The sequence below is a fragment of the Diospyros lotus genome, chromosome 10 (genome assembly GCF_014633365.1).
Source record: "Diospyros lotus cultivar Yz01 chromosome 10, ASM1463336v1, whole genome shotgun sequence".
Taxonomy (NCBI): domain Eukaryota; kingdom Viridiplantae; phylum Streptophyta; class Magnoliopsida; order Ericales; family Ebenaceae; genus Diospyros; species Diospyros lotus.
Window position 1 is genome coordinate 4,389,147 of NC_068347.1, and position 23,297 is coordinate 4,412,443.

Consider the following 23,297-nt stretch of genomic DNA (forward strand, 5'->3'; position numbering starts at 1 on the left):
TACGCACTCATGGGTTATTTGGTATGCATGGCTTTGGCATGATTCCTTAGCTTATATTCTTGTCTTATTGATTTGCTTGTGATGGGTTGTTGATATTTTTTTATTCTTGGATCATGCCTTCTTTAATCGTTGTTATACTTGTTAAGCCTTGTGGCTCATTCTTTTCCTTTGAATCATTCCAGGTAAGGGTAAAGACAAGGCAGAGGGTGAGTCTAGAAGAGGATGATTTTGTGTCTGTAGATTCTCGAGCCTGAGGGTGTATATATGTTTTTGGTGGTTATGACTTAATGTATTGTATGTAGAATATGTATCTTCTGTTCTGGTTGTATGTGTATGTTTAACGATTCCGATATGATATTTCATCTATTTATCTATGGCATGTGATGGTGGTGTGGATTAAGTTGCTTTTATATAATTCTACTAATGACTCTCTCACGGATCCTCTATGCTAGCAGGGGCTTCAAGAGGTTAGCCGTTATAATTTCATTCCTTTTATTTGTAGAGTCTTCTTTATGGCATTATCACCTCTCCCGCCGCCTTCGTTACTGCCTCCATCATCATTCTATGTCTCTACTCTATTTTCTATGTCACCATTGTCACCAAAAGCTCATTTATTATGTTAAATGAGCTAGTTTAAGCTCAAACTTGTTCAACATAATAAACAAGCTATTAGCAAGCCAAACTCGAGCTCAATATATCCTTAATGAACTCGAGTTCGAACATAATTTTAAGCTCAACTTTTTTTTTTGATAACTAAGCTTGGGCAGAGCAAAACTCGACTCAACTTGGGTTGATTACAACCCTACACTACAAGAAACAAGATTTTTAGTGGAGGCCAAGACCGTCACTAAAAGTATAAAACTCGTCACTAAAAGTTTTAGTGGCCACTAAATTAGCCATCACAAGATGTCACTAAAAAGTCTGTCACAAATAGTATTAGTGGCGATTATTGGCTGGCCGTCACTAAAAATACCGTTTAATGGCGGCCGGAAGTGACGGTCACAAAAATTTTTTTAGTGACAACCGCAATCCTCCCCCACTAATGTCATTTTTTGTGACGGTCATGGCCGTCATAAATAACGACTCTTCAGTGACGGCCACCGTTGTCACAAGTAATGAATTTTTTGTGATGGCTTTGCTAGTTGTCACAAATGATTAGATTTTAGTGATAGCGCTGGCCGCCACAAAATGAACATTTTTTAGTGACCACATTATATTGGTTGCCACAAAAAGTGTTTGACAGATACTTTTAGTGAGAGTCATGGTTGCCACAAAAAAAGACATTTTTAGTGACCACTTTTTGTTGGCCGCCACAAAAAGTGATTTTTATAAAATTTTCCCACAACCCATTGCTTGTTTTTCTATATTTTAAACCCTATTAATTTAATACATTATATCCAAAATAAACACCATTCTAATCATCAAGAAACTTCAGAAAACAACTCTAGTCAATTAATAATTGACTAGCACTTTACATTTACATTGTCATCAAAAAAAGATATCTATCAATTTACAATCACATTATCATCAAAAAAAGACATCTCGCACTTTACATCAAAAAAAGACATCAAACAATTAAGTCTAGTCAATTGTTATTTCTAATCCTTCCTGCCCTAACATCTTCCATAAAAGCTTCAAAAATTGATTGCCTTTCTTTGACTTGGTCCAATTCTGTCGATAACGCTTCATTTTTCTCTTTCAAAAGTTGCATTTCATTTTTCAAACCATTATTATGCTGTCGCATTTGTTCTAGTTCTGTAACAAGCTCATGACGAGATTGAATCTTTCCAAGGACAGAAGAAGGAGTTGGTCCGAATCCATACCCACGAACACGTCCATGTCTTTCTCTTCCCATTACTTCAAAAAAAAATTCATTTTCATCAATAGCTTGAGAAGGTTCTTCCTCAGCTCTTTGGGTTACTAAAGATTGAATTTTTTCCTGAAATTAGATAATAAATAAAATAGATATGTTATAACAAAATACTAAAATATATATCACAATAACAACATAAACTGTTTAAAATAAAATTTACCACTATTTCTTTTGATGTGGAATCAACCATTGACCCGTCTTTTTTCTTGTGTGTCACCTTGAACATTTCCCATGCAGACGGTTCGTGTCCTAATATTTCAGACTGTATTAAATAGACAAGTTAATCAACAAAAAAAAAAAAAATTGTTAATGAGAAAGATGCATAAATGATTTAAATTATACCTGTTCAGCTCTAACTCGAGCAAAACTTCTAGTGCCTGTAGTTTTAGTCATTGTTTGCTTTGACCGATTAGACTTATTACGAGCACAAGAAACCTATATGTAAGACCAAATACAATAATCATGTTTTAAGCAATTAAAGTGACTTGTGCATAAAAAAAGTAAAGGGTATAGAATACCTGAAACTCATGTGAGCTCAACCAACTGACAAATTGTCTCCATTGTCCTTGGTCGACTGTTGTTGGAGCAAACTTAATTCGATCATCATCATTGTCATATGCATCATAATAGTTAGCCTTCAACTTATATCTATGGTTTGCAAAAGCCCTTCCCATCTTTCTAAAGATCCAATTTTTTCTTATTTCGTTCTCATCAAATTCAAATTTCTCCTACACAAGTTAAAAGAAAAAGTTGTTTGAAACGTTATAAGTCATGAAGAACGATTTAATACAATATCATATAAGTATAATATAGAATAATTATTAATCTTACCAGCACATAAGAATACATTTTATTCTTATTGTCTTGTGGAACATCTTCCCAACGCTTGCAAGAAATTGGTGCATCTTCACATACTTTAACAATCTTGCCAATATGACTTGCAAACACATTAGCATTTGATCCAATGGCTTGACCATAATTATTGAATTCCAATGGCAATTTTTGACCAGGAGCCAAAGATGTTAGTATTTTATTCTTTGTTTTCCCTCGACGTCTTTTTCTTGCATTAGATGATGATGATCCTATACAATAAATATATGATAAATAAAAACTAATAATTATTTTATCATTTTATAGATGAGAAAATCAAATTATTTAAACATAGATAATTATTTCTTACCAGAGCAACTTTGTCTTGTAGATGGATCAAAATTAGGTGGTGTGACGAGAGTTTGTTCGTTGGTTTCGACTATACCCTCCATTGGCTACAACATAGACTTATATATAGAAAGTGACTAAAGAAAAAAGAAACACTGAAATACACTAAGCTTTAGAAAAATAGAGGGAAAAAAAACATATCAAAACTAAGCAAGCAAGACATATACAATCAATCATCATCACTTAAAACTGGTTTTTGTTTCCTTCTTCCTCTAGTCTTTCTCTTTCTCTTAACTGAAGGATACATTCTTTTCCTTCGTTGTCTTGATGTCCCTTCTTCAAATGCAATCTCTAACGGAATGTCACTTCTATGGCATGAAAACTCATAGTCATTTAGATCCGCATCTTGGGTTGAACATTGGCCAATGTTTGATAGATCATTTTGTTGAAATGGTTCATCACTAGTGGCTTCATAGGCATCCATATCATAAAAGTTTCGAGGTTGTGATTGTTAAACAACGTACCAATTAGGTTCCCCCATTTCCTTTACATAAAACACCTGTTCAGCTTGGCAAGCAAGTATAAATGGTTCATTAGTCTGCAATGATCTATCAAAATTTAAGGAAGTGAACCCGTAATTATCTGTCTTGATTCCTCTTCCTTTATTGCATACATCTCTCCAATCACACTTGAATAGTACTACTCGTAAACCACCAAGATATTGCAATTCGATAATATTCATTAACACGCCATAGTAATCCACATTACCAAGGGTTGGGTTATCATCTCTCGCAGTTGCAAAACTATTAGTTTCCCCTCTCACGAAAACTCCACTATTTTGAGTTTTCAATTCTTTCTCTCGATCTCGAGTGTGGAACCGAAAACCATTAACAATGTAGCCTTTGTATGACAATGCACTATGATTTGGCCCTCGAGCAAGTGATAACAAATGATTGGTGACTTTGTCATTTTTTGAATTATACATTTGTGTCACCTATTCATTTAAAGGGAAATGAGTTAAATAACAATATAGTTCAAATGAATGGCATTGAATATCTTACCACAAAACATTTAAATGATACATATTGGATCTTAATATACTTACTTGATGCTCAAACCAACTTGAAAATTCTCTATTGTGAATGTTTTCCACGTTTCTGGGATGGGAATGGGCTAGAGATTGGACCACCAATTGTTTGTGTTCTCTATTTTAAATTGCACACAAAAAGCAGTAAGAGAAATTCCATGGAAAAATAATTGTTATAAATTAATTATTGGTATAGAATATGTCAAAATTATCACTTACTCTATGAATGATTGGATTTCATCACAATTTTTAAGGACATATAATAGAGCTTGAGACCATTCCTCTCTTCCAAGCTCACATTGAGTCGCTTTTCCTAAAGCACGACCTGTTTGAGTAAAAACAGATAATCCACCAATTGTTTTCACATCATCCCCGTCAGCATTTCTTTCAACGCGATTGAATTTCGTTTCACATCCTTTTAGGTATCTAGAACAAAAATTTAGGCATTCTTCTACAAGATATCCCTCTGCAATTGGACCCTCTGGACGACTCTTATTACGGACATAAGATTTCAATGTGCGTAAATACCTGTTAAAGAAATTGATAACTTTTCTTAAACTCCTTAATAAGGGGGTAAACTTTTTTTTTTTTCCCAAAAAAACTAGTATGAATAAGAACATGTACAAACCTTTCAATTGGATATATCCAACGATACTGGATAGGGCCGGCAATCTTAGCTTCACTAGGTAAGTGAATAGGCAAGTGTTCCATAATGTTGAAAAACGTTGGAAGGAAGATTCGTTCTAATTTGCAAAGAGTTTCAACAATTTGGAGCTCAAGTTCATTTAACCTTTCAATCCTCAATACTTTGGAACAAATCTCTCGAAAAAAGTTGCTCAATTCAGTCAATGCACCAAAAACATCTTTAGGGAGAAGTCCTCGTATAGCAAGAGGGAGTAATCGTTGCATAAGAATGTGGCAATCATGACTCTTTAAGGACAAGATTTTGCGCTCCTTGATATTAACACACCTTGAGATACTCGATGAATAACCATCTGGTACTTTAACTTCTTTCAAAGATTCTCACAACATCAATTTTTGTTTTGAAGACAACATGTAACATGCAAGAGGTATTTTATCATCTTCACCGAGTAGGTGGAGTGTCTCTCTAATGCCCATCTCTTTCAAGTCCATGCGAGCTTTCTTACCATCTATCGATTTTCCTTGAATATGCATGATCGTTCCAATGACATTATCACATACATTTTTTTCAATGTGCATAACATCTAAATTGTGACGCAACAAAAGTTCTTTCCAATAAGGCAACTCAAAGAAGATACTTTTTTTCTTCCAATGTTTTAGCCAAGTATCATTAGAATTATCCCATTTTCCTTTTTCAACAGTGCATAATTGTTCAAACACATCATATCCGGACAGTTGTGGAGGTTGGTCCCTTCGTTCCACCTTCCCATTGAAACGAATTTTATTATTACGCCATTTATGGTTCCTAGGTAAAAATCGACGGTGGCCCATATAGCAAAAGTTTTTCCCATAACTTAGCCAATGAGACTCGGTGTGTTTGTTGCAACAAGGACAAGCCCACTTTCCCTTTGTGCTATATCCAGACAAATTTGCATAGGCAGGAAAGTCATTAATAGTCCATAAAACAGCTACATGCATCTGAAAATTTTGTTTCTTTGAGGCATCATACGTTTGAACACCAGCCTCCCATAACTCCTTCAATTCTTCAATCAAAGGTTGCAAATAAACATCAATGTGGTTTCCAGGGGCTTTTGGACCAGGAATAAGTAAGGTTAATATGAGATAAGGCTGTTTCATGCACATCCAAGGGGGCAAATTATATGGAACTACAATCACAGGCCATGTACTATGAGCAATGCTCATTGAGCCAAATGGATTAAATCCATCACTTGCCAATCCAAGTCTAACATTACGAGGTTCAATTGAAAACGAAGGATAATGCTCATCTAACTTTTTCCAAGCTTCAGAATCAGCTAGATGACGTAATAACCCATCTTTAACACGTTTATCTTCGTGCTATCGCATATCTGAAGCTATTTTTGATGACATATATAGCCTCTGGAGCCTTGGGGTTAATGGAAAATACCTCATGGTTTTTGTAGGTACCTTTTTTCCGGTTACATCTTTTTTTCCTACCACTGACTTCCACCTAGGAGCACCACATTTCACACATTCATGACAATTTGCATATTCTTTTCAAAAAAGTATGCAATCATTTGGGCATGCATCTATCTTTTCATAATCGAGTCCTAAAGCTTGGATGAATTTCCTAGCTTCATAATAAGAAGAAGGCACAGTTTCACTCACTGGAAATGTAGATCTTATTATCTCAAGTAGCATATTGAATGAATTGTTACTCCACCCACTTAAACATTTCAAATGCAACAGTTTCACAAGAAATGAAAGCTTCGATACATGGGTGCATCTTGGAAATAGAGGTTGTTCGGCATCATGTAATAATTCATAAAAAAATTTTGCACTCGAGTTCAGCTCATTCTCGTTAGATGAATCGTGACCCATATCAATTTTAACACCTGGCAATCCAAAGGCTTCTTCCAGCATAGGACGCAGATCGTCATTATTATTGTTGTCATCATCCTCATCACTAATCTCTACTTCAACCAATACCTCTTCCCCATGGTAGTACCAATTAACGTAATTCTTAACTATTCCATACCTAACTAGATGAAACTTGACATCATCTTGACCAAAAAAATATGTATTGTTGCATTGCACACAGGGACACTGAATTTTTCCATCTATGCGTGGGTTTCTGAACGCGAATTCAAGGAAATCATTAACTCCATTCAAATATTGGTCACGAAGTCTGTCATCCAATTGCATCCAACTCCTCTCCATCACACTAATTAAAAATAAATATAAAAAAATTATATTCTTATTCAAAAAACTAATAAAGGAAACTATAACAAATGTAAGGTACAAGTTTAACGTAAAATTTATAAAAGTTGCTAAACATCCATTAGATAGTCTAAACATAATGGACAAATAAACACATAAATTAGGGTGATCTCCCACCACCCGGAGGGAGTGATAAAATCCCCATCACTCACGGGGTATGTACATACACAATGTCAATGTACATATATATATATTCATTAATATTTGATACCTATAAATTAGGGTGATCTCCCACCACCCGGAGGAAGTGATAAAATCCCCATCACTCACGGGGTATGTACATACATAATGTCAATGCACATATATATATATTCACTAATATTCCATATCTATAAATTAGGGTGATCTCCTACCACCTGGAGGGAGTGATAAAATCTCCATCACTCACGGGATACATACCTCTTACGATGCAAATACAATCCCAAATAACGCAACGATTTGAAAACAAACCAACACTGCAAGGGAAATGAGAAGGGTGACAATATTAGATTAACAAACACAAATGTGAAAGTAAATAAAAGTTTATGATCAAATTAACTCATCTATACCCGTACTTGTCCGATATCCTCATGAAAGAGTGTTCATTGAAATACAATAACATCTGGCAACAATTTTATGTGGTTTAACAAATCAACAAAGCTAATTTAAACTAATATCACAAATCAATTGCAAATAAAAATTAAACAAATCAACAAAGCTAGTCAATGTTTGTTCTTAAGTGTATGGTAAATGACGCTAATTTAAAAGCCTGAACTTTGAGCCAAGACTAATATCACACCAACAAAATAATTAAGGTTGTGTTCTTAAGTATATTATAAAGATTATTGTCACACCTCGGTTATGTAATTGGCCATGAACTATAAGTCAAGACTTTAAGTTCACAAAACCTAAAATCCTTTCATGTTTACATAAAATAATTGAAAGTTAAACCAACTTAAACTAAGTCCACTTATAATCCCTTGTTTTGCATCCATGTTTAGCCCTCTAATCTTGCTCACTTGAAAAATATATTAGGGAGAATGTGAACTTAAAGCCCAATGAAGGTAACCCTGTTATAATAGATTAGTAAAAAAATGAAGAATTTCATATCTAAATAATAAAACAAAATTTTAATTCAAAGATTCACTAGTATTTCCTGCAAGTATAAAACATCAATTAATCAAGTGAACCACAATAATATTCCATAATAATTATTATATTTACCATGCATTAGTTTTTAGGGTCAAATTTATTAAGTTTATAATTTGAGACATTTAATTTTTTTATAGTTTTAATTTTTGCTTAAAAATCTCTTTAACATTATTTTTGATAGAAAATTAAATTTACATGACGAATAGAGAAAATGACAACAATGTCTCAATTAAGTTTAAATAATTACACATAATTCTATTATTACAAATTGATTAAAAATAAAAATACCAAACTTATCCTTGATAAAATGGCGTTAATTGATATAAGTTGAGAGGGAAAAATAAAATAAAATAAAAAAGATAAGAGAAATTAATCTCTAATTTATCTATCTATCTTAGAAATATAGAAGCAAGCAAAGTGATCACTGAAAGGGTAAATGGTTAGCATTATCCAGAGGGTATCTAAAAGACATTTTTTTACATTGAAATCTAGATATATGTTATTAAAGGGAACACATTTTTTAGATTGAAGTCTAAATTAGTTTATTATGGGAGTGTAATATGGGGATTTTATCTAAAATAGTTAGTTGGTTGAGTCAAGTCAATATATACAAGAAGAGATTATTTACCAATTATTATATATACTATATATTGTGTTGGCACTTTGAGTTTCAGCCATCAATGTATCTCTACACGTTCAAGTTACCCATTAATTAGGGAATACAGCAAACGCAAATAAGGTTTCTTTATTTCATGTCCCTTTCTGCTCAATTTTGTGCAAACATCCCACCATACTGTGAACTTAGTGGGATTTATTGGTGACATATGAGATTGAATGACTATATCTGTGCACTAGGTATCTGTAGCATGGAATTGTTATTTATGACCAATTGTCATTTCTTTTATGTTGTAACGCTTAAATAACATCATTTATATGTTGTAGTCTTTAAGATCTAATCAGCACCAACTTGTACAATTAAACTGTTGAGGGAAAAGATTTAGACTCTTCACTCCTTATTTCATTTGTGTTTCATGGTAACCAAAAAAAGATTCAGACTCTTTACTCCTTGAATTAGGGAATACAGCAAACGCAAATGAGGTGTCTTGTATCCCTGAATGATGCCTCACTTTAGCAAATACCATACATCAATATCTGTGGCCCACAAAAATAGTTTTTTTTTCCTTGTGTTGTGTATCTGCGGGGGAGGGGGGCGGGGTGTTGTGGTGTTCAAAGAAACACAATTTGAATCGTAACAATGGACTGGACTCAAAATGATAACGGAGGAGCTCAGCTCCAATATATTTATTTTATATGGATAAGGACTACAAAAACCATGGGAATGAAAAATTAGACGAAGAATCTGGTAAAAATGCTGAAATCACAATCTGTTTTTGTCAACGTCAAAAACAGAAACAAAAAAGAACAAAAAGACACTTGGCAATCTTTGAAATAACATGAGAAAGGCATCTGCAAAATTCCTAAGTGACATCTTTGTTAGCTAGCTCTTGAAATCCTGTTTTGATATGGATGCAATCTGTCAAATAAAACTCAATTTGACCAATAGACAAAATTTGTCAAATAAACTGAGAGCTAGAACAACTGATCCTTTTTTCTTTTTTTTTTTGGATAAGAAGTGACAATTTTTAATTATATCTCCTTAAAAGTTATATATATATATATATCTGGGGACAAGCGTTGCTAAAAAACACGAAAACAGAAATGCCTCTGTTCCTACAAAAAATCCCCAACCCATGGCAAAGCCTCCACATATCACCTTAAAAGTTAAAACCAGCCCTATTCAAAGCCATATATAGCAGCACTAATTAATTAATTTAGTAGTCCACTTCTAATGCCAAAGAAACATTTATACAAACATTGCCTTAATTAAACTGGTCATATAGATAGTTTCAGGCAAACTGGATTCAGAAGATTCAAAGTATTCAATCAATGAATTAAAGCTGCCAATAATGGACATGCACTCAGATATTCTGTTATGAAAAAATGGACATTCCAGTTGGAGTTGGATGGGAGCCGACCAGAAATTAAAACAAAACAATATGAAAACGAAAGATACTCAATCTAAATAATCAAAGAAATTTCGTGATGCTCCTGCATTAATAGGGGAGAGAAGAAGAAAGGGAGAGACATAGAGAAGAGAGGAAGAATACCTGACAAAAGCAGTAACAGCGTTGAGGCAACAACGAGGTTGCGATGGAGATGAAGTTGGAGCCGGAGACGAAGAAGAAGACGGAGGTAAGATGCTGGAGCGAAGGAAACGGAGGCGATGGAGAGAAGAAGACAGAGAGGAAGATGGAGATGGAGGGAAATGGGGGTGGGAGAGATGAGGGAGGGAAATGGGGGCGGGAGAGATGAGGGAGGGAAATTGGGGGTGGGTAATAAAAATATATTTTTGTTTATTTTTAAAGTTTTATAAATAATTTTAAAATTTAAAAGTTATTTTTTAACTTTTATTTATATTTTGAAAGAAAAAAAATAAACAAAATATCTTTTTCTGTTTTTGTAAATTTTAGATATTTTTTAAACTTTTGTTTATATTTTAAAGAAAAAGAAAAATAAATAAAATATCTTTTTATTTTTTTGTAAATTTTTTAGTAGTAAAAAATATACTTTTTAAAAATATTGAAAGAATAATGAAATAAAAACATACTTTTTTTAATTATTAATTATATTTTATATTTTTATAATATAAAAATATATTTTTTCAGAATAAGTATATTATTAATAATTAATTATAAAAGTATATTAAAATAAAAATATACTTTTTAAGAATATCAAAAGAAGAATGTTATTAAAAAATAAAAACATAATAGAAGAATGTTATTAAAAATGAAAATATTTTTTTATTAATTATATTTTATATTATTATACTTTTTATATTAATAATTTACTTTTAGTAACTATCAAACCAAATATATTATGCCAAAAGTTTTTAGTGGCCACCATGTTTGATTGTCATAAATAATTCACTTTTAGTGGCCACAAGTCTCGTCCCTCACTAATAAGCATAATGACTTAAACCCTTTGCGAAACTTTTAGTGGCGGCCACTTTTACTCATCACAAATAATATACTTTTAGTGACCGCCAACTCTAACTGTCACAAATAATGAACCTTTAATGGCGACATTCGTCGGCCGTCACAAATAAGCTTGTTGGAGTGTGTTCATAAATAAGCTTTTAGTGGCCGCCATGTTAGACTGTCACAAATACTCCATTTTTAGTGGCCGCCATTCCTGGCTGTCACTAATAATGTACTTTAGGTGGCCTCCTGTACTGACCCCCACAAATAAGCTTATTTTTTGTTAGAAATAATTCACTTTTAGTGGCCACCACACATGGCCATCACAAATAATCCACTTTTAGTGGCCGCCACACATGGCCCTCACAAATAATCTTTGTTCTTTGTTAGAAATAATCCACTTTTAGTGGCCACCACACATGGCAGTCACAAATAATCCACTTTTAATGGCCGCCACACATGGCCCTCACAAATAATCCACTTTTAGTGGCCGCCACACATGGCCCTCACAAATAATCTTTGTTTTTTTGTTAGAAATAATCCACTTTTAGTGGCCGCCACACATGGCCGTCACAAATAACCCACTTTTAGTGGCCACCACACATGGCCCTCACAAATAATCTTTGTTCTTTGTTAGAAATAATCCACTTTTAATGGCCGCCACACATGGCCCTCACAAATAATCCACTTTTAGTGGCCGCCACACATGGCCCTCACAAATAATCCACTTTTAGTGGCCGCCACACATGGCCCTCACAAATAATCTTTGTTTTTTTGTTAGAAATAATCTACTTTTAGTGGCCGCCACACATGGCCGTCACAAATAATCCACTTTTAGTGGCCGCTACACATGGCCCTCGCAAATAATCTTCTTTTAGTGATTGTAAATTTCGCCCCTCACAACTGAATGTCACAATAATGCACTTTTAGTGGCCATAAGTCATGGCCGTCACAAATAATGAGCTCTTTAGTGACAAATTTTTTTGGCCGCCACTAAACATGCTCTTTTACTGACAAACAGTTTATGATCGCCACTAATAGTTGTATTTATGACAAATATTTTTTGGCCGTCACTAAAAGTGGCCACTAAAAACTGCTTTTCTTGTAGTGCTATACAAAGGTATAGCATATATTTTATATTTTTTGTTAAAATTTTTCTACTAGTAACTTTTGTGAAAAAAATAATATTAAAATTGTTTATTTTATAAAAATTATATCTTCATATTTTTTGTAAATTTTAAATATTTGCTAATATGAAAGAAAAACCTACAATTCATCAACTCTATATATGTTTAGTCTTTTACTTTATCTTTAGGTGTTCAAAGAAATATCATTATCCATTTCTTAATAACATTTATGAAAACCTCCCAAAAAATGTACAACAACAATAACTTTATTAGCAAATAGAGTAACTTGATATACCCAAGAAACTATACACTATTTTTGTGTGCAACAAGTGTAATTGACTTTAATGGCTCAATAGTGTGACGCCTCGCTCCTACTTACGGGTGTCACTTGTGAACAATCATCTAAACTGCTCACATGCTCGGCCATTTATGAAGGGCGGACTATGTTTTGACAAGAATTGCCCTAGATGGGAACTAAGTTTCGTCCTTCCCTTCCCTCAATCCCAGAATAGACTAACATACTTGGGCTTTAACCATAACATACTTGGTTAATTAACTTCCATTAAGTTTACCCAATCATCATGATTATTATTTTTTAATTCTTCTTCTTTCCCAGAATTCTACCAGGCTCCATATAATTCAAAATTCCAATCAACCTATTGGTTTTTACCAATTTCGAGGAAAAAAAATTATGAATTTTAATTTTTCAAAAATTCGGCATTTATTCCCAAAAATGACCGAAAAATCCCTCTATTTTGGAAATTCCTCCGGGGCCCAAAATCAATCAAGAAACGCCCCAAAACCCCTAATTTTTCAAATTTTTTTAAAAAAAATTGGCCGCTGAGGCTAACTACTCCTAGCGCCCGTACGAGGCCCCGCGGTGCGCTAGCCATGAGCCGCGCACGCTCGCCCGCCGCGCGCCCTAGTGCCCGCACACCCACGGGCACTGGGCCTCGTCTACTACCCGTTGTTGCCCCCGGCGGCCCACCTACAGGCCCCGGCTACTACCACCTGCCATCCTCACTCTTTTCCCTTTCTTTTTTTTTTTTTTTTTTTCTCTTAGGCTTCCTAACCCAAATTTTTCAGAAATTAAATTAAATAAATAATTACAAGAAATCACCACATTTCCAACAAAAATCATATTATTTAACTTCTTTGGAGCTTCCAACAACCCATTCCAAATATGAGATTTACACCATTACTTAGGCTTCAACATGCCAGAAGCCATTATCTCACTTGAAAATAAAATCATACATTCCCAAAAATAAAGATTACGCATCATATACCCAAGAGCCTTCATCCAAGCTTGATACATCACAAGTTAGGGGTGGAGCTAGGAAAAATTTCCAATAAGGGCCAAATTTACTAAAGAAAAAAATAAGAAACAATATACTAATATAAATATATTAAAAATTAACATCATTTATTCAATACCCTACAATAGTTCTTTGCGATGTTTCATATTTTGATAACGTTGTGCAATAACTTCATTATCAATATTCAAAAATATCTCTTTCTCAACATAAACAACTAAGCTATCATTCATCCACTGATCTCCCATTCAATTGCGCAATCTATCCTTCACAATGTTCATTGTAGAAAATACTCTCTCAATAGTAGTAGTAGCAATCGGAAGAACTAGTGCCAAAGTCAGAAGTTTGTATACCAACTGATATATTATGTTTTTTTTCTTCATAACCAACTTCTCTGCAAGATCACCAAGACTTTTCAATCCTTCAAACTCTTTGGTAGAGCGCATATTAAAAATAAAAGTTTCAAGTTGATCATCAAGTGTTAGGAGATTTACTGATGAAAATTCTTCTAGATAAAACTCAGCAAGTTGAATCAATCTTTACTTGTCAAAAGCAGAGAATGAATATTTTGGACATAGACATGCTACACAAAGAAGCAACTAGGTATTTGCCTCTGAAAAATGATCATTCAACTCTTGAAGTTGCATATTAATGACAACATAGAATAAATCTGCATGGAAATGATGCAAATATGTCATTTCTAAAGATTGACGTTGTGGGCGACCATGAGGTGCACGACATATAAACATATCATCAATATTTGTAACATCAATGTAGTGCACCTGACAAAAAGAATAGACTTGTTGTAAAAACGAATCCCACCCATCATCTCTGAAAGACTGAAGTCGTTGTTTGCATAGTTTCATCAATTCCATTGCATTTACAATATCTTGATCTTTTCTCTGTAATGCCTTTGATAATTCATTTGTCATTGCCAAAACAGTTCTCATCAAGTGTAGATTAAATGCAAAATCAAATGATTGTATTGACTCCAACAAATTGTATGCTTCACCTTTTTTATCAGAATTTGATCCATCAACACTAATCATTTCAAGTACATCAATAACAGCTGAGAATATGGCAAGCAAGCTGATCAAAGAATTATAATGTGAACCCCAATGTATATTACCAGAACGCTAAAGGGTAGTTTCTTGATTAAGTCCCATTCCACTTAAAATCTCACCATTCTCCAATGCTTTCGCACCATATATCTTCTTGTTTCTCTTGAAGATGATCACAACGTTTAGAAGATATTCCAACAATATTGACCACGTCAGCAACTAAGCGAAAAAAGTTAGAAATTAAAGTATTCTTCTTTGTCACAGCTACAAGAGCTAGCTGAAGTTGGTGAGAAAAACAATGAATGTAAAAGGCACAACAATTCTCTTTTAAAATAAGTGATTTGAGACCATTGAACTCACCATGCATATTACTTGCCCCATCATAACCTTGTCCTCTCAATCTAAACAAGCTTAAGTTATATTTATAAAATGTCTTATCTATTGCAGCCTTAAGTGAGAGAGCTGTAGTACTAGAAACATGATCAAGACCAATGAAATGTTCATTTACTTGTCCACTATTGTTCACATAACGTAAAACAATTAATATTTTCTCCTTTGTTTTACACATCACGAGATTAATCAACTAGAATAGAGAAAAATAAATCCCCTATGTCTTTGATAATAACATTGATCATTTCAGTAGCACAAGCACTTACAATAACCTTCTGAATATTGGGTGATGCTAATTTTCAATTAGAGGAGCTTTCTCCATTGTAACTGTCTTAATCTCATCATTATGATGAGCTAGAAACTGCAATAGGACTAAAAAGTTACCTGGATTCTTTGAATTCTCATATTCATCATGACCCCGAAATGGAAGCCCCTATCGCAACAAAAGTCTAACACAATCAATTGATGCAGTAAGATGAATACGATAGTCACTCCGTACTTGTTTTGACTGCTTGAAGAAAGCTGGCTGAATGTGTTGCTCTTGATTCATCAAAGCCTCACACTTGATGCGAGCTTTATTGTGTGAACTATCATGATCCCCAACATGAATATTAAGCCTGTCTTTACTTTTCCAACACGAAAATCCTTCACTAACAAAAGCATCACCTCCTCCTTATTTACCCACACTTGTTTTAAATAGATAACAATACAAGTAGAAAGCAACATCTTTTGATACACTATACTCCAACTAAATACCAAACTCTTTAAACCAAGCAGGATTGAATCGTCTAGTTTGTGTTTGTCCAAATGGTCTATATGGAAAGTTATGATCTAGAGGTTGACATGGACTTTTTTCATATATGCTCTCCGGACTTGATCTCAAATATTAACATCATAATCCAAAATTGGAATCCTTAGTCCAGGATCGGTGGGAAGTTGTGTAATATCAAAAGTAACACTATTTGATTTTTCCCTATCAACATCTTTTACAACCGATAGAGATTTTCATTTAAAAAATCTATCCATTACTGTTTCAAATTAAATATAACAAATGATAATTAGAGAATGCACAAAATATCAATGTGTAAATTGTAATCGATCAATATCCACAATACGTGCGCCTGTGCAATTGATCTAACAATTAAAATATCAAATTATGTGCGCCTGTGCAGTTGATCCAACAATCAAAATATCAAACTAGGTGCGCCTGCGTAATTGATCCAACAATCAAAATATCAAATTATGTGCGCCTGTGTAATTGATCCAACATTCAAAATATCAAATTAAGTTCACTTAATTTTAAAAATGGAAAAAAATTACCTTTTTGGGATAAAAATTAGTAAAGCTAGAAGCCAGCGATCAACCAGCGTCCAGCTGCAGCTAGTGATCAGCCACAATCGACAAACAAAGGGCCGGAGCCTGGAGGGGCTAGCCCGAGTGGGTGAGGAAGAGGCGATGATGCTCTCACTCCGGCGAGGGCGAGGTAGAAGCGACGGGCGACGCCGATGAGGACGAGGTAGAGGAGGTGAGACGACGATGGACTGAGCGAGGCCAGTAAGTGAGTAACCGAGGAGGGTGAGCGAGGCGAACGAACGAGCTAGCAGTGACCTCAGCTCAGCTATGGTCCAAGTCGTCCGATCCAACCGAGGGAGGCCGGAGCAAGTGAGGGTGAGAGACAGGAAGTGGAAGCCAACGACAGTGAGCGAGAGTTAGTGCAAGAGAAGGAGAAGAACAAAAGGGGTGGGCGGCGGGCGAGCGAGAGAGGGACTAATTGAGGGAGGGTTTCCAAATACACAATTTCCTAGCAGGCCTGAGTGCAGGCCAAAATCAATGGTGGGCTAAAGCCCAGTGAAGGCCTTGGCCCTCACTTGGCCTACATTGGCTCTTCCCCTGTCACAAGTCATAATAGAAAAAAACACAAATATATATCAAGCATATTAGATCTTCCAAGGCTTCAAGCTTGCAACCTTCCTAACCTTTTGGCATATTAAAACCCTACAAGGGGAGGATAAAAACCTCATGAGCCATAAAGCTCAGTAAGAGTGTAGTGAACATAAGTATGAACAAAAACATAATATGTGATGTCAATGCATGCATGCAACATGGTTAGGGCTTCCACATCCTCACAACTACCTTGGTTTGAGGCTTTAATCTACCCTACCCCACACAATGTCATGGCCATAGGTCCTTGAACACAAAGAAAAGAAACATGGCAATGCACACATTTAAAAGTTTAAGCATATACTTACAACTTGCAAGCCACCATCCCATGGGATTATCCCTTACCTTTTCTTTTAGATCTTCCACCAACAAGCTTAAACTTTCAAGAACATGCCTGCTTCAACCCTTTTTTTTAAAAAAAATAGATCCTTGATCAAGGAAAATATTTGAAAGCTTGAAGATAAGAAAAAAGAAAGAACAAAAGGATCATCCCAATCTTTACAAATCTAGAGAACTTACCTCTAGGCTTCTTGATTCTTCCTCTCTTCTTCTTATTCAACGAAGCTCTTGGCCAAAAAGCTTAGCATTCTTCTTTACCTCCCTTTTTATAGCCAAAAATTCCCTTTATTCACTTATTTTATTTCCATCGCAAGAATAAATCCTAGCCCTAGGATTTTACTTAAGTTGGAAGAATGCATCATAGCTTTCCAATTAAGCACAATCCATGTGCCCTTGCAAGACACAATCCCATCCATCCATTTTGGAAGAACTAATCTCCTCCCTTAAGAGAAAACACACCCTTAGACCATTTCAATCCACTTGGCAATCCATGCCAACTTGAAGGATTTTATCTCATCCCTTAGATCACTTTCCATTTTCAAGAGTAATCCTCCACCCTTAGATCATCTTGAATTTCTAGTTCCTTTCCAATTAATTAAATCCCCATAATTTTCAAGGCATTAATGGTGACTAATTACCATTTTCTTTTGGATTTTCTTTAATTCACCATAATCATGCCTCTCATTAAATGCTTGAAAGACTAATATCATTTCTTTTGCATTTATTTAAATCTCTCCATTTTACTTGAACATGACTTTGCCAAGTGTCATCTCTAGACACTAACCTTGGCTTCCAAGCTTCCATCTCAACCATCCAATTTTTCACTACCTTAATTCACCATTTTAGGGAAAACTAATTTCTTCTCACATAATAATAAATTACAATTACTTTCCCTCTCCAATAATTAAATTCCCTCATGGAATTTATACTCTCATTTACCAAAATGCCCTTTGTGAATTATTAATCCCATTTATCTCCACATAAATACAAAAATGGGAAATTAATTCACTTCCATACTTAATTCCACCTTAGAATTATTTCCAATTTACTAAATTGGACTTCACTATCCAAATTACCAAAATGCCCCTCTCACAAGGCACCATTATTCTCAAAGATCCATCACTTTGTGAAGGGCATTTTTGGAAGTTTCTCACTTTCTTTCTCATTCTCTTAACACCAGTAACATCGTGTGTTACAAATAGTAAGTAAAATTAAATTAATATCATAAGTAAACATGAGATATTGCACATTAGAATTTAGCAAATGGCAATTAAATTAAATTGTTTCCCAAAAATGGGCACCACTGACCAGAGGAATGGAGCACAATTTGCAAGTGCTATTTGTAATAACATTTTCAACATAGTTTTGTGCAAGCAAAAGAACAAACAGTAAGTATTGCCAATAATCTTTACCAATAGGATTCAACGCCATACGAAATTTGTGATGGCCCGCCACTCGGAGCCTCGACTAGCATAGAGAATCCGTGAGGAGGTCATTAATAGAATGATATAGGAACAACTAAATTAAGAACATTCAACCCAACCACCACAAGAGAAGGATAACATCAAAACATCCATAAACACTCCCTGTATTATCACATATGTACATCCATTCATGACGTTATTACACAAATTCTAAGCTTTCATTAGATACAAAACCCCAAGCCATGATCACAACAACATATACATAGGCCTTCAAAATATAAGAGAGTGATAAGTTCTCTATAATACAAAAGAAAACTTCTAATGACCTTGTCTTTAAGTAATCTCTGCAGACAGCTAAGTCCCCAGAGATCCACCCTTGCTAGACTCACCTTCAGCCTTACCTTTTCCTTTTCCTGGAATGATGTAAGAAGCAATAGAATGAGCCACAAGGCCTATCAAGCATAACAACGAATGATAATGGAAATCAGATTACAACATGGATAAAGCCCAACAAATGATGCACCTCGTCCCCGCGAATGAAAGAAAATATATACACACATATGAATCCCATTAGCTTGTATAATTAGCAAATGACGCTTGGGGCAAGATAACTCCATTCCCAGGGTTATGCTTGTGAGCACATATAACCCTCGAGGATAGTCAGCTCCCACCCAAGGTAATACCAATTCAAATTCCATGAGGTCATTGGGTCCGGATGGCTCCACACCTAGGGCGGTGCTCGCGACCACACACGACCCTTGAGGCCAATTAGCTCCACCCAATACCTAGGCTCACACACACACACACACATATATATACCATGACATAATAATGCATGAACACACCCCAAATATGCACCTCAACCATCTCTCATAATAGTTATTCACGAGACCCCAAAACTCAAACCAAGTAATGCCATGGAACATGGATTGACTCTCAATCCAGATAGGTATGAATTTAAACCCTAGGGAGACCTTCAAATATTATCCAAATAATACCCATGATGTGTCAAATTGAATCCTATTGAATCTAGTTTACAACACAACAAACGAATCTTGATTTCGATATCTCTATAAAAAGTTATGGGCAAAATAGTATAGGGTGCACAGTGTAGTCTACCGAGAGAGTTGACTTTTGACACCCGAGGAGTCGACTTTCGAGGCACATTCGACTCCTACATCCCCAGAGGTGACCTAGCTGAGAACCCTTCATGTAGATTCGACTCTTAACACCCCAGAGTTGACTCTTAAACCTCCATAATCCAAAAATGACGAACAACACACCCCCAAACTCATCTAACTCTCCCAAAACTCAAATTTAAACCCAAAAATACACCATTCCCAAACAAATATAGGGTGGAACAAACCCTATTGAAGTCAGAAAATAATTCCAACCATCACATTCAAGAATTTAAGGAGATTTACAAAGATCTTTACATACATCTCAACCAAAAGCATGAAAAGCATAGGGGTTCTCTTCTTCCACAAATAATCCTCAAAACATCATGATTTAAAGATTTAAAGGAGGAGTAGAGGAGTAGAACTTTCCTTTACCAAGTTTTCCCTTTGATTAGATCTTAAAGAACCACCAAGAGAAAATGAGCTCACCACCTTCCTTCAATAACAAAACATACAAGCTAAGAAAGGAAGAAGAAGATGAAAAAAAACTATAAGTTTGTACCAAGCTCTCTTGACACTTTGATCATCCAAGAGGAAGAAGAGTTGGAGCCCTAGCTCTCCACTTTCCCAATCCCATGGTTCCCTCTCTCAATTCCCTTCTATTTCCTTCTCCCTCACAATTCCCCTTTTATACTTATAATATAATATCATATATATATATAATAAAACAGAACTGTTTTTGAAAATGTCTCAAAATGTCTTTTCATTCTATGGATGAGATGAATTTCAGTATAAATGAATGGTTAAGATCAATTTTCACATTTCAATTTCTCGATCTGTCTACCCTCTACCTACGCTTTTTCTCTCTCTCTCTCCCCCATAACTGCCCCTCTGTTTACCTGCGCTCTCTCTCTCTCTCCCCCATAGCCGCCCAAACTTCTCTCTGACCCTTTCTCTCTCTCTCTCTCTCTCACTTACCCGTTCGCACCATCGTCATCACTGTCGCCCCCCCTCGCATCGTCGTTGTCCTTCCCTCTGCCGTTCACATAGCCGTCGCCTCCACCACCGGCCACAAACCACACGGTTGCCCCCCACCCCCATCGTCACCCCGATCCTCTAACATCCCCGACTCACGAGGTTTAGCCATGGCCGCCCTCTTCCTTTATTTTTCTGTATAAAATATATATATGTGTTTGTGCATATATATAGATATATATCTGTGTTTGTGTGTATATATGTATGTATTTTTATTCACCCATTTTCTCTCTCTCTCTCTCTCCCCCATAGTCACCCATTTTCTCTCTCTCTCTCTCTCTCTCTCTCTCTCCCCCCATAGCCACCCAAACTTCACCCGTTCTTTCTCTCTCTCTCACCAGCCATTTTCGATCTGAGCCAGATTCGGCTACCAGCAGCGACAGCGGCGACTCCAGCGACGGCAACGACGGCTGTGGCTCCCTCCTCCAGCATCCAGCAACTGGCCGCTGTTGAGAGCTCGTGCTTCGTCATGCTTCTGTCTCCAGGTTTCCATCTCTACCTTTCTCCAGTTTTTGTATATATATTATATTTTTGGCTCTATTTTTTATCTTTTCCAGTGGCTTTGTTTTGCTGCAGCATTTCAAGTCAGCTATTGGGGCAACTGGAGGCTTTTCATGCCTTCTAGACCACCGGCACAACCATAACGAAGAATGGGTTTGTGCCACAACTTAGCTAAAGGCTCCTATTTGCTCTAAACTGGCCATAAGCTTTATATTAAACACTTACATATTATAGTTTGTGCATAATCTTTGGCTCTTGGAATGTTGGTATTTTATTAAACATGTGCTTATCAGTGCATCTTATGGCTGCTCTTTGTGCTTCTATTTCATTTTACTACCTCTTTTTCTACTTTTATTTTTCCTTTTTGTTTTGTGAGCAGCATAACCCTGAACCTGGCACTTAAACTATTGCAAGAAATAGACACTATAACCTTGGTCCATACTTCACATATATTTGGTATGAAATAGTTACTATTTCAAATACTCGAGGAGCTTGATAAGCATGTATTTGTCGGTATCTTTTTTTCCCTCCCTGCTCTGCTTTTTCCTTTTTATTTTTCTTTTATTCAAAGATATTGAAAGTGAATATCATGGAATGTGGAAGAATTTGGTGCTTGATTAGCCATCATTAATTTACGCTATGTGTTTGAGGTCAGTAATTTTCTTTTTAAAAGCATAATTGGATTAACCATGTTATGCTTTGCATGATACAAGGAGATGGGAAGTATAACTCAATTTCTGCTAAACTTAAATGTATGGCGTTGGAAAAAAGATTAATTAGGCAATGCTCAATCTGGACATGATATGCATAATCTAAGTCTATTCACGTCTCAGATTGGAAGAGAATGTTTCTAGGGTTTGAAGAAAAACGATCTCTATATGCAGAATCTAGGCGTGTTTTCATGTATGTACGATTTAGCGATAGTTTTCGCATATTAGTTAATGGGTATATGGCGATTTGTGGATTTCGGCTTCTCTGTATGTTGCTCGCACGAAATTTTGTGATCGATTTGTGTCCTGTGGGTAAAATGACAAAGTTCACAGAATAGGTTACACGGAAAATATTTCTATTTTTTGACGTGATAATCTGAGTTGTTGATCTGAGCAATGCATGTCCTGGAAAAATAGATGGAGTATTCTTAAGGATACAAATTTTGAACAATTTGTAGGAAAAAGTAAAAGATCTTAAGAAATTAACACCAATCTTCGTAAGCACTCTCACATGAATTTGTTGCGATCTAGATTACAAGTAGGCATCGCTGAACCAAATCACTAAAACTTTGAAGTTCATAATATTATACCAACTTATATTTTGGACTCTGTGATAATGCGGCACCATAGTGGAGGATAATTGTCAGTACGAGTATTTTATATCCATTTGTAACAATCTGTTGGGCTATTAAGGATAATAATTGTCACACTGCTGGAGGCATTTCATAATTGCTAATTTTTTCCCATTTCATTTTTCAATTCTGATTTGTGTTATTTGATTCTGGTTGAATTCAGTCCATTCATCAACTTCATCTGACTGTTATTTCATGTGTCAAATCTAGATTTTTGGAGAAAGCTAATTTTTTAATTACATGTAAAAATGGGACTAGAAGTTTAGCTTATGGTATCTATCTGTTGCTAGGTTATGGAATTATATGAGGAATACATATTTGTCCGCTTAATAGATTTTTGTAAATGTCCAAGTTGCTTCCACAATCATCGATTTCTTTTTATGATACAGACCACCTGTTTTTTGTTTTTGTTTTCGGTTAATGAAAAGAAGATCTGCCTTTTTTTTTTAATTTCTTTTCCATCTAAGAGTTAAAGTTTCTAGGAAAATAAAAATAATAACACCACAATCAATCATAGT

The 23,297-nt window shown here is 35.2% G+C and overlaps 1 protein-coding gene and 1 long non-coding RNA gene across 2 annotated transcripts; both read right to left on the reverse strand.

Moving 5' to 3' along the window:
* Positions 1-1,613: 1,613 nt before the first annotated feature.
* On the reverse strand, positions 1,614-7,515 carry LOC127812087 (uncharacterized). Its single transcript, XR_008025818.1, has 4 exons — positions 7,419-7,515; positions 2,392-2,955; positions 2,216-2,308; positions 1,614-2,135 (listed from the first exon to the last, which is right to left on the reverse strand). It is a non-coding gene; the product is annotated as an uncharacterized LOC127812087 (long non-coding RNA).
* Positions 7,516-14,227: 6,712 nt separating this feature from the next.
* Positions 14,228-21,407, reverse strand: LOC127811856 (uncharacterized). Its single transcript, XM_052352047.1, has 5 exons — positions 21,275-21,407; positions 19,173-19,235; positions 15,579-15,751; positions 14,812-14,966; positions 14,228-14,717 (listed from the first exon to the last, which is right to left on the reverse strand). The coding sequence occupies exons 1-5, from the start codon at positions 21,405-21,407 to the stop codon at positions 14,228-14,230; spliced, it is 1,014 nt and encodes a 337-aa protein (XP_052208007.1).
* Positions 21,408-23,297: the final 1,890 nt, after the last annotated feature.